Genomic DNA, 17,925 nt, shown 5'->3' on the forward strand with positions numbered 1-17,925 from the left:
GACAAAGTTCACTATGCTACCTTCACTAGCCAATTTCTGGACAGTACGAACATTCGCTCAATGCTGCCTCTTAGTCATCACTCAGATCCGTATATCGCTTAAAATGTCCGGTGGCGCACTCTACGATGTCTGGGATTGGCCAGCTACGGAAGGATGGCTACTTGACGTCCAGCTGAGAACACTTGATGCACTTGAATTCTCACAACATGGCAACAACGTCTTCCATGGAGCAGAACACTGCTATACCTTCCTACCAGTACGAACAACTATTGCGACCTACGGCAGACGTGAAGCAAGTTCGAGTCGTCACTCTTCGTCACGGCGAGACAAAGGATGAGCTTGTGATTAGCATCAGCTTGCAGAATATCCATCCAGAAGCTGAACGACATGAAATTCACGCTCAAAAGGATTACGAGGCGCTCTCATACACTTGGGGAAGCGATACACAGCCGCGGAGGGCGATCACAGTCCAAAATGGCCTGGAATTCGCGCACTTGGAAATCTACGAGAATTTGTTCACTATACTTCAAACACTCCGTTTATCTGATCGAGATCGAACGCTCTGGATAGATGCTATCTGCATTAATCAGGACAATGCCAGCGATCAAGCCAGACTTGAGAAGAGTTGGCAGATACCTATGATGCACGAGGTATACGATGCAGCTTCTCGAGTGATAATTTGGCTGGGTCCGGAAGCGGATGATAGCACTTTTGCTCTGGCCTTTCTTCAGCTCCTTGGAGAGAATTTCGTCTTCGATCACACCACTCTCGAGCTGATTCCACAAATTAGAAGTTCTCAGGCAGTGTTCTTGTGGAATAATTGGGGGAAAGGCTTCACTCATGATCGACGAGAGCATAAGGCGGTCACAGCTCTCCTTGATCGACCCTGGTTCACTCGCGTATGGATCCGCCAAGAAGCGTTTGCAGCATCAGACTCAAGCCTCATCATGTGTGGCTCTGCTACCATCACTATGGGTAGTTTGCGAAATGCCATCCAAGTCCTTTCGCTAAAAGGCTTCGATGCGGCACATCTCCAACACGAACACAATCTGGCATTGCTCACCACAGCGGCATCAGTCTTTTACAAAGGTCGAATGGGCTTCATAGATGTTCTCGACACGCTAGCTCGTCTGCGCCAAGCACAATGTCGAGAAGCACAAGACAAGATATACGGCTGTCTCGGCATGCTCAAACTCGCAGCAAAGACTGGCTTCGTCGAAACGATTCCAACCGGCTATCCCAAAACAGCAGAATTATTCAAGCGGTTCTGTATCCAGTATCTGAAAGTCTTCGGCAACATACAATTCCTCTATCAAGCGGGTCTCTGCCAGCGCTCTGAAATTCGAGGACCTTCGTGGATGCCTGACTGGACCGTCGATTTCACACGCTTGGACTTGAGTCTGGAGCGTGCGGTGTCCCATGCGATGCGAGCAGAGGCTTGCTTCATCGACAACAACATTCTTAGAGTCAAGGCTGTCTTCGCTGCAGAAATTACCAAGGTAGTGACTCTCGAGCGAACCGGTAATCCTACAAGCGAAAGCTTCCCCCGAGCTGTAGCGTCTCTCGCCAAATCATTCACTCCTCATATCAAATCCTCGGACGAAGAAAGCCTTGAGAATCTCACTAGAGCCTTCTGCACTCCTCTTCTCTGGCAACGCATACCGATCGAAAAAATCGAACTCCATCGACACGACTTCAAGACGTTTTTAACAAGCATCATCAAAGAAGGAAAATTACCCTTATACATTGACGTTCGAGCCCGAGATTCACTCTCAGCATTCCAAGCCACAATCTACTTCTTCCAAAAACGACAACTACCCTTTCTATTCACTGGCTCCAACCATATCGGCATCGGTTCAGAATCTACTCACCCCGGCGATCTCGTAACTGCCGTACTCGGTCTCAAACACCTAATCTTACTTCGCCCCACCAAAACCACGGGAAAATACCACCTCGTAGGTTCCTGCTACATGCATGGTTTCAATTGGGGCGAAGCTCTCCTCGGTCCACTTCCTCCTAACACAACTCTGATCCCTCGTCTGGACAACGAGAAGGGCATCTATGAAATCTACTACCGAAATTCTAAGACTGAAGATGTTACGTTTTGGGACCCGAGGATCGATTGGAAGAAGTTGACACCCGGTGAGAATGAGGGTGCGTATACAATTAATGCACCGCGAGGTGAGCCACGGAGGAAAGTTCCCGATGCAAAGTTTTTGAAGGGGGAGTATTGTTCGAAGATTGTGGATGTCGATTTGATTTGATTTGAGAGAGCTGAGTTGCATTCCTCCCCAGCGGTCGCTTGTTGACGACTTCCAGAACAAAACGAAACAGTTTGCAGAAATTCAAAGACTAATGTTCTCACATTTTGGGACGCGAGAGTCGAGTGGACGAAGTTGACACCGTGAGGCTGCATTTACATCGTCTTTGAAGAACCGCGGGAACACAGGATTCCTACTGTAAACTGACCGAGATGAGACGTACAGATTCCGACCTATAGAACTAAAGATTTACATTAGAACTACCGATTCGTTTAAAGTTCAATATTCTCTATAGGCCTTCGAGGGCCTCCGAGCACCGCGACTGCTCTTCTCATCGATTGTAATTTTACTGCAATCGTGAGAATGGAGCGGTAAAGGGGTATTCAATTACGAGTTATCTCTTGTAGGCTACTTCCTTTTATATACTACATCCATTCCTTAACAAATACCGCCAAGTCGACATAGACCGATCGCAACTTCCCTTCGGCACCTGCGCATCATCATCCACAGGACGCCCGAGCAAGAAATTCTCCAACCTCAAAGCCACTCGTCGCCTAACGACTCTTCCAACATCAATCTGGTCTCCCTTATCAAATCCCGCAATGACTTGCACCCTGGCTCTCAGCTTCACCGGAAACTCTAAGTCATCATCCGGCTCCGGTGCGCCAGCCTGTAACCAAGGCGTAAACAAGTCGGCGTCCAAGTACGCAACATTCAGCTCCAGTTTCTTGAGATTAGGCATTGATTGTAGACACGTAGCGAAATTCATACCAGCCCGCACACTCAGGCCAACTTGGATATGCGTAATAGCTTCACGTTGCCGAGCTGTAAGAGCTTCCATAATAAAAGTCTCCATCGCAAACTCGTCATTGAACCAGAATGTCGAGACGCTATACGGCATCGTTGATGTATCTCGGTAAAACTGTCGACACACATGAAGTAGATTTATGCCTGTTGCAGGCCCTTTCGCGACATCGCTGCAGTCGAGATGCTTGGAAGTGTGATTGCGGATAATTCCTTGGGATTCGGGTTTGAAGAGACCGCGATGGTCTTTGCCTGATGACTGGCTTAGAGCGTAAGTTTCAGACCAGTCGTTTGGGGGCAGGCGACAAAGTGTCGCACCCAGGTCGCCATGGCGAGAGCTGCAGAATTGGCGGATGATGTGTATCGTCTGGTGTCCAAAGACGTAATGATAGATTGCTTCGCGGAGTTCCAGAGGTAGTCGTAGGAAAGGTGATGCTGTGGGAAAGGATGTTCGGTCGTGCGGATGTGGCTCGGTCATCACGATGCTGTGATTCCTCGTGTGTGATCAATATCTCGCCTGCCTTGTGAGATCTGCTCGACCCTCTCTAGAAAATGTCTCCAAGCGCTGGTGAATGATGAGCTGATCGTATGAGGTCGAAGGCGGCGAGGTCGGAGCTCTGAGTGGGTGAGTCCGATGGGCCGAAAGATCGGCCGACGATCCGTTTCGCCAATTTGGATGCGATGAACATGAACCAAATCATTGATTTGATCCTTCCATCGTGATATGTGATGAGTGTCGCGAGACGTTCATGTGCTCGTAATCATTTTTATCATTGTGAGACGCATGGCTCCATGTTATCTGCGAAGCAATGTGTCTTCTATGTTCTTAGCGTACTCGCGATTCTTCGGCCTTGAATCAATGTCTCGCAGGTCACAACCACTGATTACTTCAACTGATTCCAGTTGATACGTCTTCGCCAGATCATCATAAGCTGCTGGGAGCTTCAATTCTAGTTCTGGGAACAATACCCAGTCATCCAAGAAGCTCAACTGCAGCCTGCGTAAACCAGGAAGGAAGGAAGCCGGAATTGGTACGTCTTTTCGATCATACCGTGAACAATACCAATCCCTGATGTGGATTGTATGGAGCAACTCCCTCTGATGAGGATACAGAAGCTTTTGTGCAAAGTCCAGTAAGGATTGATAGCGGTCAGGAAAGTCATAAGTGTATTGCGTGAAAGGCAGATGCCATGCTTCCTTATAGGCCTGGCGGCATGTAAGAAGAAAGCGCAAGTCGATGCCAGAGTTGGCATGAAAGCTCTTCAAGCCTTTGGGTGCTGGTCCGTGAGTTGCTGTCCATCGTTCATATTGTGCTTGACATGCGGTGCATCCACCGCTCCTTAGTGACTCTGGATGGAAAGTGCTGCATCCTCCTCCGTAATCACGCAGTCTGAAGTCTCGCAGAGCTTCACAGACGCACTGATCGTGACTCCTCGTGTAGTTCCTCAGCACTTGGTCTGAGGTGAAGTCTAGCAGGTATCCGTTCCGGTCGAAGCACTCCTTGGGGATCGTGGCTGCGCGCTGGCTCAAGGCATAGCGGACTTGCCAATCTTGAGGCTTCTGACAAGTAGCGTAGCTAAGCTTGGCCGGACGGTCCACAAAGCGAAACTGAGATGCATCATCGCTGGTCCGCTTGAACTCCTTGTATCGTCTGATCGTGGTCCAACTCTCATGCTTCCCGCACTCTCGCTCGCGTAGATGAACGACTCCAGCGCCCACCAGATGCTCGAAGATGAGACTTCTTAGCTCCGCAGGCAATGTGAAGAGTGGTGATGCCTCCTGTGATCTCGCCTCCTCTGTTCGGATCTTGGTGGCAGTGCCTCGATCAGGCCGGCGCACAACATCGTACGGCCCGCGAATCCGCTCCCAGCCATCAAGGGTTGGAGGTAATGATGCTGCCATATGTTTCGCGAGAGGACGCGACCGGGAGGTTACTGGCGAAGTCGAAGTTCAAGTCAAGGTGCACGCGCAGGCGCAGGCGCAGGAGGTGCCAAGAGCCAAGACAGCCTCCATACGAGACCGAAACTCTAAAACCTGCAGGATGTCAGGATGTTTCTGACATTCTCTTACTCTTCCGGGTCTTCCCTCACTGTCTCCGACAAGTTTGACATGTTCATCGTCGAATGCTACGCAAGCGCCAGGATACGAACGAGCCACGCCTCCAGAATGCTTCAGCTACACGTCTTTGTGCCTTAAGGGCATTGCGAGAGATTCAGAAGAGCTTGGATAATCGCCAGTGGGACTTCCCAGATTGTACGGGACGGAACGTTGCTGGAAGTCCTGACCTCGATATTTCTCTCAGGCGCTTGTGCACCTGACTGTGTGCTCCAAATGCCCGTCAGAGATTGGGGAAATCTGTACGACTGGCGCCTGAGCTTCAAGCGAGAAAGAAGGACAGACTATGCACCAACACCTCCAACCAACACGTAGGACACGGCCTCTGTGGCAAAACCGACTGTTCTCCATCTGGCACCAACTGAAGCCTTTGGAGTGGTCTCGCGTGTGGCGGTCTGACTGCAGCGTGGAGTTGCGGAAATCGTTGCTCTTTCTCGTTGGCTTGCAGCTAGCTCTTGAGATGCCCATGAGGATGCCAAATCTCGCTGGACTGGAACCACACCTCCCGACTGTGAGGTCAAGCTCGAGCCGTTCTATAAATTTGCGATGTCTACGTCCAAGCATACAAGGACATTCTCGGCAAAGTCACAGGGTACCTACTCTCCTCCGGTCTGAGCAGAAACATTTTGCTAATCTGTGACAGCTGGGAGAAAACAGCCGAAATATCTTCACAAGGACCTCATCGCCTATTCCGACAGTGACTCATTCCAGTGGCAGAAAGCAGTGGGTCCATATTCCAACCTTCGCCCGCTCAGCTATCCTCCTGATATTTTCGAAGCTCAGCGAGACTCACTACACCAGCCGACAAGCATACGTCGATCACATCAGACCTCTTCCACCTTGTCACTCTCACGATATTGTCGTTTCTCATAATTGCCATACCAACGCTTTGGCCCTCCTGGCGCCGAATCTCCTATAACATCGATCAGTATCCGGTTCATTGACACCGCACAGAAGAAAGTCGTGAAAAGTTTCTGGCAGTACAACTCTGGTATCGCTATGTGGATGGCGGGAAAGCCGGAGTGTCAAGCAGACTTTACGGTAAATCTTGGTGTTGGAGGACCAGAGTTGCTGGAAGAGGGATGCAGGTGATGAAGTCCGAACATCGCCTGAGATGAGTGGGACTCGGGGTGTGAGCTTGTGCGACATGGTAGATCAAAAGATCCCACTTCGCCAAGATTTAAGATTCATGACTCAAGATTCAAGATTCAAGATTCATGATTCATGGTTCATGAGGGTGTCGCAAATGTGGCTCATCAGATACAAGTCCATGTTCAGAACAGATCAATGTTGAGGGAGAGTCTAATGGCGCTTCTTACGGGATCCAATCTGATAATCGTCTATACCACTCGACTTTGCGGGGATCGGACAGGACTCGCGATGCTCACCTTCGCCAAAGCAGACACAAGAGCAGTCAGGACGCAAGCGACCGATAAAAAGCTTGAGATAGGTTCTAGCTCGGCAGCATACTCTTGCTCGAAGTTCCGTAGCATAATGGTGGTGCCGTCATGTCTTCACGGCCGTCGCCACGACAGGTAATCTCCGTGCGCCGAAGGTATTTGAAGCCTGGAGAGCAGATACTGATGATGAGCATGTGTACAATCTCGCTGGCCTTACCGATTCATTCATGGCATCTGATGTTCGGGGGAACAAAGTCCCCGGCGTCAGAAATTTGGTGTCAGAAAATCGCCCCGTCGGAAACGCTTCATTCGTTGGAGACAAGAGAAATCTTCGCACCGGGCTACGTGGATATGCTGAGCCCAAGTGAATAGAACCAGAATTCCACTTCGAGTTTCTTGCGGACAGCTTAAAAGCCGTTTATGTCCGGCGACTTTTCTTGCGAGATTGAAAGCCGTTTATGTCCGGACCAGTAGTACAGTATGACCAGCTGGAATCCTTCATGAAGTGGCATAGGGCAATTTTCTGTTCCAAACGTCAAAAGCTCAAATACTCGCAGGACAAGCAGAATTCTAAGATTCGAATGGTCCGGTAGAGAAATGATGACAGGCAGCAACACCATAGTTCTCATCTCAGGAGCCAATCGAGGCCTTGGCAGAGGTCTGCTTGAGAAGTACCTTGCACAGCCAAACCACATCGTCATTGCAGCGAATAGAGCTCCAAACCCGACAACTGCAAAGGAATTCCAGAGCCTCCCCAGTGGAGCAGGCAGCAAAGTCATCGTCGTCAAGCTCGACGCAACTGTGACTGAGGATGCGTTCGACGCTGTTCGTGAGCTCCAGAGCGAAGGAATCCAGCATTTGGACACTGTGATCGCGAATGCCGGTTTCAGTTTCAGTTTTCCAGCTGTAAAGGATCTGAAGCCCGACGATATGCAGAAGCATCTGGTTCCAAATGTCTATGGCGTGGTGAGCTTGTATCGGGCGACAAGAGATCTGCTGAACAAGGCTGCGGGGCCGAAATTTATCACCATGGGTAGCAGTGCGGGATGGCTTGAGTATGTTTACCTCATAGATGACTGACCATGGTACACGCTGTGGAGCTAGCGCTGATAGGAACTTTCAGAAACCAGCATCCAGTTTCGAATGCAGCTTATGGTCCAACCAAGGCAGCGGTACACTGGTTGACGAAGCGCATGAATGGTGAAGAGGACAAAATTACTGCCTTCGTGATGGAACCTGGGTAACTTAGCTGCCGAGATCAAGACCAATAAAAATGCAGGCTGCTGACAGTCAACGTAGATTCGTTCAGACAGATATGGGCAATAAGGGCGCAAAGGCTATTGGCTTTGGTGATATGGCGCCGCTTCCAGTGGAGGACTCCGTCAGTGGCATGAAGAAGGTGATCGACGCCGCAACCAAAGAGTCTCATGGCGGCAAGCTCTGGGGTTGGGACGGCGAGAAGCAGCAGTGGTAGCCAGACCAGGCGAAAAGTCCAAGAAAGCGTAGAAGAGAAGAGTTCGCAGGTTTGGCAGTTGGTTAATAAATGTCGAGCGATGCCGTATTTCGCAAAAAGACTGAAAGCTGAGAACGAGCAAACCCGGGTTTGGAGCCTGACAGCACTTCAGTCTCCGCCGAGGCGTCTGATCCCGCAATCGTGTGTGATTTGAATGTACCCATCAAGTCAGCGCCTGGTGTGACCTGAGGCGAGACGGACCAGACTCGCCAAACATATGTAGTCCCGTATGAAAGATAGCCGTTTGGAGTCCCGATTTGGGGAGCTGGCGGATTGAGAACAACCGACATTATGCGGCACGCAGCATTTATGGCTCTATGGCGAACCACGTTGCCGAAGAGTAAAGCCACTCATTCATGTCCATCAAACGCTTGGCATTTTTCGAAGAGTGTCTTCCAAGAACAAATCTGGATGAACAGATCTGGCTCAGAATGACGCTTCAATATCCGGTACAGAGCATGTTGAATCCCTCCATAATCTCCTGCACGCTTCGCACATCCCAAGGAAGTCCGGACCTCGCTTCCACAAGCTTCGCGAAACTAGCCTTCAGCTCCTCAATCGTCGTGTTGACCCGGCAATAAAGGTCATCGGCAGCAAGGTCCGCTTCCATTTGGCGCACATCCATTACCCCTTTCTTAAGGTGTAGCGTGACGTTCAACCACCTCCGACTAACCATATGACCAAATGGGACTCGAGTCCATCCACACAGCGACAGTGTCTGGAGATGACGGACGTTCTGATCGCCCAGCGCTGCGAGCCAGGTTACTGCAGTTTCGAGGTCTTCCTTGTTGTCAAGCTGAGCGGTAAATGTGTTATCGGAGTAGAATTTGGGCAGGTTTTCGTAGCGAAGTTGCTGGTTGACGCTACATATCGAAGGTGGTCGGGCAGAGATCTCATTCTTGTGGCAGTTGAAATTGGGCAGCATGGTTATTGTGTTCTCCGGTTTTAGGATGATGTATTCCATGATTAGGTCTCGTAGCTCTTGAGGTAGCTTCAGCAGATATGGCTTGCCTCCAGTTGGAGACATTGAGGCCTGTGACAGTTCCATCTGGAGAATTAGGACGGCTTGTCTTGCGGACGAAGGTGTCTCTGTCCAGAAAGTTGATCCTTTGCCTCGAGGCTATGGATGATGCTATCCGTTGCTTCCCAGGTTGTAGGGAACGAAAACGAATGTTGTGGCTGTATGTCGCACCAAAGCACGGCGAGAACTGGAAGAGTCTGCTTTTGTAGCACCGCCGGGTCTCTTGTATAATGTCTAGCCTAAAGTAGTGAATGACTGGATGTTTGTTGGTATGATGGCAATCGGGAAGCTATCTCAGATGCCAGAAGTCGTGGCGATCACAACTTCTGGCTGCAGCCGGACCCTCTGCGGGCACACAATTTCAACGTCGACATTCGAACAACACCTCCACACAAAACCCATATCATAACACCACCGCCATGCCTTTCGCATTCGACCAGTGCCCTGAGCGGCCGGAGTCGATGGATCAAATCCTCAATGGACTGGACCGCTACAACCCAGAGACAACGACAGTCTTCCAAGAATACGTCGCGCAACAGTGCGAAAACCAGACATACGACTGCTACGCAAACTTGGCATTATTGAAACTGTGAGTCCAACGCTATTCCCACACTACAAACCCCACATTCCGTGATGAACAAAAATCAAAAACGTTTCCTATTACCCGACAACTCGAATGAACCCGAGCTGCATGAAGCGATTGTATATTAGCTCTATCTGAAAAGAAAACCACAACATCTCTCCACTACGAAAAAAAAACCCCCACAGCTACAGCACACTAACCTCGCTACCTAGATACCAATTCAACCCACACCTCTCGCACGCCGAAACCACAACCAACATCCTCGTAAAATCCCTCACCGTCTTCCCATCCCCAGACTTCTCCCTCGCCCTAGCCCTCCTACCCCCCTACACCCTGCAAACCACAACCGACAAACAACCCTCGGGCTCCCTAACCGAAGCAGTCCAACACCTCTCCAAACTCCACGACCAACTCAACAACGCGCAATACCGAGATTTCTGGGACACGTTCGAATCCGACGATTTGTACTCAGATCTGTGCGCCGATGTGGTGGGATTCGAGGATACGATGAGGATCCGCATCGCGGTGGTGGTGAGTCAATGCATGCAGCAGGTGGGACGAGAGGTGTTGGAGGGCTGGTTGAACGTCAGTGGAGCGAAGTTTGAGAATTTCGTCCAGGAGGTTTGTGGGTGGTATATTGAAGGGGATCAGGTGAAGGTGCCGTTGAACAAGGAGAATGAGGCGAGGAGTGTGGTGCAGAGGGAGACGGTGAATTTTGGACAGTTTGGGAGGATGGTGAAGAGGGCGTATGAGCAGCCTGCTTGATTCGGTCTCTTTCACCGGGATGTCAAGGAGATGCATTTTTTGCTAGCGTGGCGTTTTATGGGTATCGGAGGATGGGGCAAAAAGCGCCACCAGAGGTTTGGCGTGGCCATGAATGAGCGATGGGGCTTGATACCCGCTCTTATGTACTTGCATGAATGAGCTATGCTGGAATGAAAACTCGTCGAAACCGTAAATGACATCTCTGCTTTCATTAACGCCTTCTCGTACTTGCATTGCCAGCACAGCGTCTTCCAGCCAAACGTTCAGCTAGCGAATGCTCTGCGTTTCCGAAGCACTGCCTTATTTCTGCTCCGCCAACTCCTCCCATTGCACACCAACCCACTCCTCCACATACCCGACCTCCCCATCTTTAACACCCTTCTGCTGACAATCCTTACTACAAACGCCAAACAAAATCGTGCCCCAATCCATCCCATCCAATCCCTCCTCTTCAGCCTCCAACTCCGTAATCGCATGCGGAGTCAACTGCATCTCAAACACTCTCTCAGCACCACAATTCTTGCACGCAGGAATCTTACCGGCGGCAATCGTCTTGACCTTCTCATTTGCGTGTGTCGGATCAAGAAGTTTGCCCACAGCATCAGATCTGCTGTAGAGAAGTGGGTGACCGGCATATTCGTACCGTAAGATCTGCTCGGGGTTTTGAGAGAGTCGGTCCGCGAATTTTTGGAATGTTTTGTCCATGCTGCTCTCGAAGAGTTCTTGGTTGCTTGCACTACTACTTCCGTCTGCGTCGTCGTCGACTCGGATGTTTTGCGTTGATTGTGCAGGTGAAGGGGGCTCGGGGTCGATGTATTCTTTGTCGGCGTCGAGGTAGTATGAAGGGTAGGCTGTTGGGAAAGCGGATTTCTCTGGCCATGGCTCTTTGGGGCCTTTGGGTTGAGGTTCAGGAGTAGGTTCATCTAGAGGCGAGGAGATCTTGGCTTTCTCTGCGAAGGTTTGTGGTAGAGATTCGCTCGTCTCGGGCTTCTGGGGAGGCTTGGCTGCTAGGCTCGAAGCGCTTGCAAAGGGATTCGAGAGAGTTGCATTTCCAGACGGCGAGGCAAACGGGTTGGTTGAAGTGCTTGTGTTGGACTTGGCCACGCCAAATAGAGATTCTCCCAAGCCAGTCTGGACCTTTGCTGGCGCCGCGGATTGCGTTGCCGTCTTCTCTTGAGCTGTCCCTCCTGCTGCATCGACTTTGACTTGTCTAGTCCCTCGAAAGCCTCTTACGCTTCCTTCTTTCCGCCTACAAGCCTTGCGTCTGCATGCCCATACGTAGAGCTTTCGCTCATGTCCAGGAAAATGGCCTGGGAGATCGGCATGGAGCTGAAGCAGCAGACTCATATGCGAATTGCACACTTTGCATTTTGCAAGCGCGCCATCTGGTGCAGTCTTGCCATCAATCCAAATCTAGATACCCATCTCTTAGCCAAGCTCTTTCTCACATACACACGTCTGCTCTGCGTACTGGATGGCCGCCAAGCTGGCTGAAGTCGTCGCTCGTGGGCTCTTTGGAGGCGTAGGCAAGGAGAACATTTGTCTCGATATCGTCGCCGATAGAGGAGTCGGAGTCGTCGTCGGCCATCACGGTGGTCATGCTAAACGATTGTGTGCACCTCTAGCAGAAAAATGTTCATCAACAAGGCACGTCAGACTTTTGCAGGGTCCAATTTTAGCGCGGACCACGAAAGCTTGTCTTGTGCAGGAGCATGTTTTTGGCCTTGCACTTGTTCATCGCGCACAATCTGATCTCGCTCATGCGATTGCTATATCTATACTCTGATGAAGGCTCTGGCATCTTGTAGCACAGCACAGCTACACAGCGTGATCCCTTGATCAAGTTCGGAGCATTTCCTGGTCATCCACTCACGTCTCCACAAGCCTCGCATCCTGATCTTCTTCCTTCTCCTCCCTCCATGGACTTGAAAGTCCTACACTACACTCAGTCTTCGCATTCTGTCTCCCATCCTCATTCAAATCTTCAACGATGAAACGCGCAAAAAGATCCATGACTAACGTCGATTTTCTTCTTGCCTCCCTTTCCAAACCTGCCCCAACTTCTCTCTCCAACGGGTAGGCGGTAGGCGGTAGGAACGAGAAGAGCTACGCATCCCTTTGCAAGCTAGACCGGAGATTCTTATTCTTAGCGAACATAAGTCGAGCAGAAAAGGTAGCAATTGTGTGTACGGACAGAATTGGATGAGCATATCGGCAAAATTGAGGCAACTTATATACCAGATATCGTCGGCCCAGTTTTCAAAGGGAAATATACAACAAAATATGCTACCCTAGATGAGGTGCTTGAGCTCGCCAAAGGAGTCGAACCTTCATACTGCGCTACGCATTACCCACGTCCACCTATAGGGAGGCACTCGGCCCCACTCGGTATACTGCCTGAACTGTTCGCTGTTTCCTAAGGTGGTGGTGGTGGTTTGCAAGTCTTTGTTTTCTGGCAAGGTGGGGTTGGTGGTGGTGGTGGTTTGCAAGTGTTTGTTTTCTGGCAAGGTGGTGTTGGTGGTGGGGGTGGGTTGCAAGTGTTTGTTTTCTGGCAAGGTGGTGGTGGTGGTGTTGGTGGTGGTGGTTTGCAAGTGTTTGTTTTCTGGCAAGGTGGTGCTGTAAGATAGTCTCCTTGATACTCCTTCCATTCCGACGGAGTCCCTGCGTTATGGATGTGTGCAGGATCATTTGGGTCCCACTTGCAACAACCTTCCTATAGAAGAATCAAAATCAGTAAAACCATTGTTCGCGAGCCGAGTCGCTGCGCTGACAACTTACGCAGGAACCATCAGCATCCGCTGTACAACATTTATGCGGACAGCCCGAAGCCTTGTCGATTGCGGACCAACCTATGAGCGTCGAAGGTGGATTAGTATGATGATAATGTACGTGTATGATGTAGCTTATGCTCCGAAGATCTCTTACCAGGTTCTACGGAGAAGTCAGATTAGCATGTATATATAAAGTAGCTTGCCTTGCAGGCTCGACCATCTCTTACCGTTGCCAGTCGGATTTTTAGGAGGCGGTGAGTGTGGAATTCCACCTCCTGCCTCTGGAGTTGATGCCCTTGGTAGATATTTCGAAGGACCCATCATCTTTACTAATTCGTGACGTGGGATCAATCCCTCGAGGCGATAATAGTAAGGTTTGACGCCTGGAACGGCCGCAGACGCTATGATAGCAGAGGCTAGAAGGGAGGAGAGAAGGGTGGTAAGATACATGTTGTATGTCGAAGCGAGTGACTCGAGGCGCAGTTGAACCGACCGACAAGTCGCGGATGGAAGAGTTCGAGTCGAAGTATAAACACCTTCCACCCCTATTTTATAGACCGTACGGCCACAGAAGTGCAACAAACAAAGTATTGAAACAATTGCCGCGAACTCATGTTCAACAGGGATGGCTAAGGGTTTCAAGAAGCGAATGCTAGCGTCCGCGAGATTGTCGGAGAAATCCAACTCAATACAGGCATAGTCTGCTTCTCCTATTGGATCAAACAGCAGCCGCAGGGGTGGGCGTTTCGTCTATGTACAGGGCGTACCCGGTGTAGATAATAGCACCGAAACGTTGACGACCCTGCACCATGCCATACCATGCTTCTTCGTCGGTCCAGTGCGGACTCAAAGCGCGAGCTTGTCTCCAGCACTAGGCTTCAAGAGGAGCAGTACGCATTGGTGGTCCAATGCAACAACGAGCTTCCTCAAAAGTCTATGGTGTGGTGCTGTACAGTAGTAGTGTCAGTGTGTGGTAGCAGCACGCTAGGTCAGGGCCCGCGCGGCATATACATATGTATAGCAATGACCAGCCTGATCCCTCCGCTCCAGGCCTGCCTTCCACAGCTCGACCGTTCAATCATAAAGTTACATCATGAAGAGGTTCGGCTTCAAGCGCACGACCACCGAAGGCAGCTCCGCAGCAGTGGCAGATTCCCAAATCACTGCCGAGTTTGCGGGCCACAACCAACCAGGCCACTCCGAAGCAATTCAATCCCTTTCGAGTTCAACGTAAAAGAGCACGTCATTATCGTAGCCATGGCCAACGCTGCCTTCGGAGGCGGTACCGGCTATTTCGTTGACACTGTAGTCTCTCTCCAGAACTTCTCCCACATCTCGGGCTTCACCTGGCCTGCTTCCTGGTGGGGCACAAGCGTAATCAACACCGTTGATTATACGGGCGATGCTGTGAGGAAGAAGGTTTCTGGCAACGAGACGTTTGGCCCAAAAGTCTGGAAATGGTAGGGCGAGGCGAGGCGATGTCAGGAAGTACGCCAAGCATTTGCATTCGCAAGGAACATGCCGAAGTGTTCCAATGTGAACATCGCGGAGACCAAATGATTGTGTCGTCGATACATGCAAAAGCCACTGACACGAGTGGTGAGCTACATCCACCTCTCGAGGCGCCAAGACAATGTGCAGACCCGACTAAGAGAGCTCACCTCGCCCCGATTCGGTCCTACGCCTATGCGAAGACAGCTGGGCCATTTGTCATATGCAAAGAACAAGAGAAATGTGGAGAAAGCCATCCTATCGGACACGCCTATATTCTACCCAAAGCGCCAAGAGAAGACGTCGTGTACAGCGACAAAGCCGACCGTCTCCATATGTTACACCGCATAAACATGCCCCCTCACGCGTCTGTGAGACCGGGTTAGCGCAAGGTCGGCCAGGGCATTTCTTATAAGTAGGTACACAGCGCCACCTATCCATCACCACTCGAGGAACAAATTCCAGCCCTTCGCCATGGAGCAGTCCGTCTTCGCAATCGAAGCAACGCCGGAATCCCAAATTTTAACCTCAATCGAAGTCCACAACGACGTCGGACAGAAATACGAGAAAGCTTACGCCCACGACGAAGCCCATGCGCGCTCTCTCCAATGGCTGATCGCAAATCTCTCGCCGGGCTCGAAAGTCTACGATGTCGGGTCCGGCACTGGAAGGCCTACGGCAAGCAGACTGGTCGAAGCTGGAATGGAAGTCACCGGGATCGAGAATTCTCCTGTCATGCTTGGAATCGCCCGAGAAGAAGTCCCAGCTGCGAAATTTCTCGAAGCGGATCTGCGCACTTGGGAACCTCATCCCAGTGATGATGCGGCGGATTGCGTGGTGGCGTATTTCAGTCTGATCGCCGATGTCACGCAGGATGATATTCGGGGGTTTTTTATCCGGGTTTATCGTTGGTTGAAACCAGGTTCGTCAGTGATCGAAGAACTCACATGCTGGGGAAAGAAAGATTTACTGATTGAGGATACTTAAGGTGGATTGTTTGTCTTCGGTACGGTGCCACTTGCAGGTAACTTGGTCCCTTGCAGATGGCTGGGAAGAAATAAAATCGCCTCTGGACTGGACACGCATGATAATTTGAACTCGATCAATGCCGCGGGATTTTCGGTAGAGAAACACGAGAACGAGAGATTCACTCCGAACGGAGTCGAAGCTGGACTTTGCGGAGAAGAAGACGTTCACCCAGAAGAGCATTTATTCATTTACGCTCGAAGACCAACCTGAAAAAAAACAAATCAAATCAGAACTGGTAGAAAGAAAGACAACACAAACCCACACCCTAACCTCTCCCATTCCCAGCCTCCTTCACGAATACATCCGCCCAAGTAACATCCCCAAAAGGTTTCGCTTCCATCCCCATCTCCGGCAAACCCCCCATCTTTCCAAAACCTCGAAACATGCTCCAACACACAAGACGAAGGCACAGAAATCGAAGCATGTCCAAACCCCTCCCTCGATTTCAAGAACAACACTCCCTTCACATTATACGCAGAAGCAACCGGCGTGAACGCATCGCCCGTATTCCCAAGTAAAAGCATCGGGGAAGAAGACTCCGGGAGTTTAGCGGTAAAGTTCCCGGTATACCGTTCCTTCGCTTCGAATTCCCACCTCGCACAGAGCATTTCTCGGGCGATGAGTACGTCTCCGAATGTATGGGAAATGTGAGTGAGGTTTTGGGTAGGTGGTGAGCATGTCCGCGAAATTTTCTGTTCGAGGGAAGCGGTCGCCGCAGGAACTTATCGTGAGGGTTTGGTCGATGAGGGTTGGAGTAGTAGTCCTACTACTCGTAAAGATACTAGATGCAGTCGTCGCGATATCTTTTCCCTCCTCCTCCTCCTCAATCGCGAATAGTAGATTCGTAAACGCGGGCTAGGCGTCGATCGAATATAATAAATCTACCACGAATGCCGAATAGTCCACGATGAAATCCGCCATCAACCATCGCGATGGGGTTGAATTTCAGCTCGTAGAGAAGAACTTCCCAATACAGATCCTCCAATTCCGACACAGATTTTTTTTCGAGTGATGCGAGTACACACCTCTCTGCACCGGCTTCGATGCAGGACGTGAAGATTTGGGAGAAGACGGAATCGGTCTCTGTAACCATTCTTGGAAATCTGCGAATGCGTTGGTAGTATTCTTGGGGGTTTTGGACGGCGTCGAGGAGGATTTTGTCGATGCGGTGGGGGAATATCGATGCGACGGTTGCGCCGTAGGATAGACCTGGTAGGAAGTTAGGAAAGGGTCAGAGGGATTTTTTGGGGAGACTGGACTTGCAGCATTCCGTCTTCACCCAGAGCGTCGACGACACTGATCAGATCTCTTGCGGTGAAGGCGGTCCCGATGAGAGTTCCCGTCTTGTTCCCAGTTTTTTTTTAACACATCGCTGCGGTGAGTTCCGCACCAGCCCAGGTCGTACCGAGAGCTACGTCCGAGGCATTCCCGCCTGGCAGCATTCTCTGGAGCTTTTTCTGCGCGTCGAGTTCGTTGTCGACACAGGAGAATGGTAAAATATTGCCGGTACCTCTCGGATCGAAACCGACGAGGTTGTATTGACCGCCTGTCAAGTTGAGGAATGTGTAGCCTAGAGAGGCTAGGTCTTGTCGTGTGGTGGCGCCTGGTCCGCCTAAGTTGAATTGAATACTACCTTTGCACGGCTCGATTGGTGCTGGGATGTTGATGAGTTGGAGATTGAGGGTTTCTTCTGATGAGGTGTTTGTGTAGTCGAGGGGAACGGGTAGAGTACCGCATTGTGTGGGTGCAGTCCCGGTCGTATTGACTTCCGTCTGATTGCACGGTCCCCATTCGATCCTTGAGGTATTGGTCTTTGCAGCGGGCAGAGCTGCTGCTGAACCCAAGAGGAGGAGATTTGTGATTCGGCGAAATGGTGTTTTCATGGTGCTGTCGTGAACTGATCGATGTGGCGATTCTCGTTGAGTCCTGCCATTGCAGCCGCTCCTGATATACAATTCCTCGCTCGCAAGACATGTTGACGCTCTTTCGTCATCCAGCTGAACATTGCGTGGCATTGGCGACCAGGTCGTCTTGTTATTGCATGGCATTCGCGAAAGAATGTAACGCGAGATAGCTCACAACGATTTCGTCCGCATGTCTTGCTGGGATTCTGCCCTTGGATCCACTTTCGTACTCGTTCCCGATGCTGATTGGTCAGATGGTGGGAATGCG

General features: G+C 50.7%; 9 protein-coding genes across 9 annotated transcripts; 4 read left to right on the plus strand and 5 right to left on the minus strand.

The window, feature by feature from the left end:
• Positions 1-218: 218 nt before the first annotated feature.
• Positions 219-908, plus strand: MYCFIDRAFT_168584 (uncharacterized protein; the record flags this gene model as incomplete). The annotated part of the gene is made up of 2 exons (XM_007933565.1): positions 219-792; positions 871-908. Coding segments are annotated over exons 1-2 (606 nt in total), but the record flags the coding sequence as incomplete, so codon positions are not given.
• Positions 909-2,626: 1,718 nt separating this feature from the next.
• On the minus strand, positions 2,627-3,359 carry MYCFIDRAFT_212621 (uncharacterized protein). Its single transcript, XM_007933566.1, has one exon. It carries the CDS (start codon positions 3,160-3,162, stop codon positions 2,680-2,682), a length of 483 nt encoding a protein of 160 aa, XP_007931757.1. The 5' UTR covers positions 3,163-3,359; the 3' UTR covers positions 2,627-2,679.
• Positions 3,360-3,949: 590 nt separating this feature from the next.
• On the minus strand, positions 3,950-4,983 carry MYCFIDRAFT_216960 (uncharacterized protein; the record flags this gene model as incomplete). The annotated part of the gene is made up of 2 exons (XM_007933567.1): positions 4,486-4,983; positions 3,950-3,977 (listed from the first exon to the last, which is right to left on the minus strand). The coding sequence occupies exons 1-2, from the start codon at positions 4,965-4,967 to the stop codon at positions 3,950-3,952; spliced, it is 510 nt and encodes a 169-aa protein (XP_007931758.1). The 5' UTR covers positions 4,968-4,983.
• A 2,197-nt stretch (positions 4,984-7,180) lies between these two features.
• Positions 7,181-8,157, plus strand: MYCFIDRAFT_57497 (uncharacterized protein; the record flags this gene model as incomplete). Its single annotated transcript, XM_007933134.1, has 3 exons — positions 7,181-7,635; positions 7,704-7,820; positions 7,880-8,157. The coding sequence occupies 3 exons, from the start codon at positions 7,181-7,183 to the stop codon at positions 8,052-8,054; spliced, it is 747 nt and encodes a 248-aa protein (XP_007931325.1). The 3' UTR covers positions 8,055-8,157.
• Positions 8,158-8,532: 375 nt separating this feature from the next.
• Positions 8,533-9,120, minus strand: MYCFIDRAFT_200393 (uncharacterized protein; the record flags this gene model as incomplete). The annotated part of the gene is made up of 1 exon (XM_007933568.1): positions 8,533-9,120. One exon carries the CDS (start codon positions 9,118-9,120, stop codon positions 8,533-8,535), a length of 588 nt encoding a protein of 195 aa, XP_007931759.1.
• A 396-nt stretch (positions 9,121-9,516) lies between these two features.
• On the plus strand, positions 9,517-11,287 carry MYCFIDRAFT_70697 (uncharacterized protein). The gene is made up of 2 exons (XM_007933160.1): positions 9,517-9,703; positions 9,910-11,287. The coding sequence occupies exons 1-2, from the start codon at positions 9,534-9,536 to the stop codon at positions 10,460-10,462; spliced, it is 723 nt and encodes a 240-aa protein (XP_007931351.1). The 5' UTR covers positions 9,517-9,533; the 3' UTR covers positions 10,463-11,287.
• On the minus strand, positions 10,003-13,730 carry MYCFIDRAFT_216963 (uncharacterized protein). The gene is made up of 8 exons (XM_007933569.1): positions 13,461-13,730; positions 13,388-13,393; positions 13,241-13,311; positions 12,483-12,587; positions 12,336-12,396; positions 12,208-12,256; positions 11,934-12,063; positions 10,003-11,875 (listed from the first exon to the last, which is right to left on the minus strand). Exons 1-8 carry the CDS (start codon positions 13,681-13,683, stop codon positions 10,763-10,765), a joined length of 1,758 nt encoding a protein of 585 aa, XP_007931760.1. The 5' UTR covers positions 13,684-13,730; the 3' UTR covers positions 10,003-10,762.
• Positions 13,731-15,198: 1,468 nt separating this feature from the next.
• MYCFIDRAFT_33275 (uncharacterized protein) lies at positions 15,199-15,963 on the plus strand (the record flags this gene model as incomplete). The annotated part of the gene is made up of 2 exons (XM_007933027.1): positions 15,199-15,646; positions 15,713-15,963. The coding sequence occupies 2 exons, from the start codon at positions 15,199-15,201 to the stop codon at positions 15,961-15,963; spliced, it is 699 nt and encodes a 232-aa protein (XP_007931218.1).
• A 1,358-nt stretch (positions 15,964-17,321) lies between these two features.
• MYCFIDRAFT_19592 (uncharacterized protein) lies at positions 17,322-17,576 on the minus strand (the record flags this gene model as incomplete). The annotated part of the gene is made up of 1 exon (XM_007933013.1): positions 17,322-17,576. A coding segment is annotated over one exon (255 nt), but the record flags the coding sequence as incomplete, so codon positions are not given.
• Positions 17,577-17,925: the final 349 nt, after the last annotated feature.

The sequence above is a fragment of the Pseudocercospora fijiensis genome, assembly GCF_000340215.1.
Source record: "Pseudocercospora fijiensis CIRAD86 unplaced genomic scaffold MYCFIscaffold_10, whole genome shotgun sequence".
NCBI lineage: Eukaryota > Fungi > Ascomycota > Dothideomycetes > Mycosphaerellales > Mycosphaerellaceae > Pseudocercospora > Pseudocercospora fijiensis.

What these genes read in the sequence shown, in the direction of transcription:
- MYCFIDRAFT_212621 (XM_007933566.1), bottom strand. Translation starts at nt 3,162, where the DNA reads ATGCCGTATAGCGTCTCGACATTCTGGTTCAATGACGAGTTTGCGATG.
- MYCFIDRAFT_70697 (XM_007933160.1), top strand. Translation starts at nt 9,534, where the DNA reads ATGCCTTTCGCATTCGACCAGTGCCCTGAGCGGCCGGAGTCGATGGAT. An exon ending in AACTTGGCATTATTGAAACT is followed by an intron (nt 9,704 to 9,909) that starts GTGAGTCCAACG and finishes CTCGCTACCTAG; the next exon opens with ATACCAATTCAACCCACACC.
- MYCFIDRAFT_216963 (XM_007933569.1), bottom strand. Translation starts at nt 13,683, where the DNA reads ATGTATCTTACCACCCTTCTCTCCTCCCTTCTAGCCTCTGCTATCATA. An exon ending in CGGATGCTGATGGTTCCTGC is followed by an intron (nt 12,588 to 13,240) that starts GTAAGTTGTCAG and finishes TCTCCGGTCTAG; the next exon opens with CTTGCAAAGGGATGCGTAGC. An exon ending in GATGCGAGGCTTGTGGAGAC is followed by an intron (nt 12,257 to 12,335) that starts GTGAGTGGATGA and finishes ACAAGATGCCAG; the next exon opens with AGCCTTCATCAGAGTATAGA.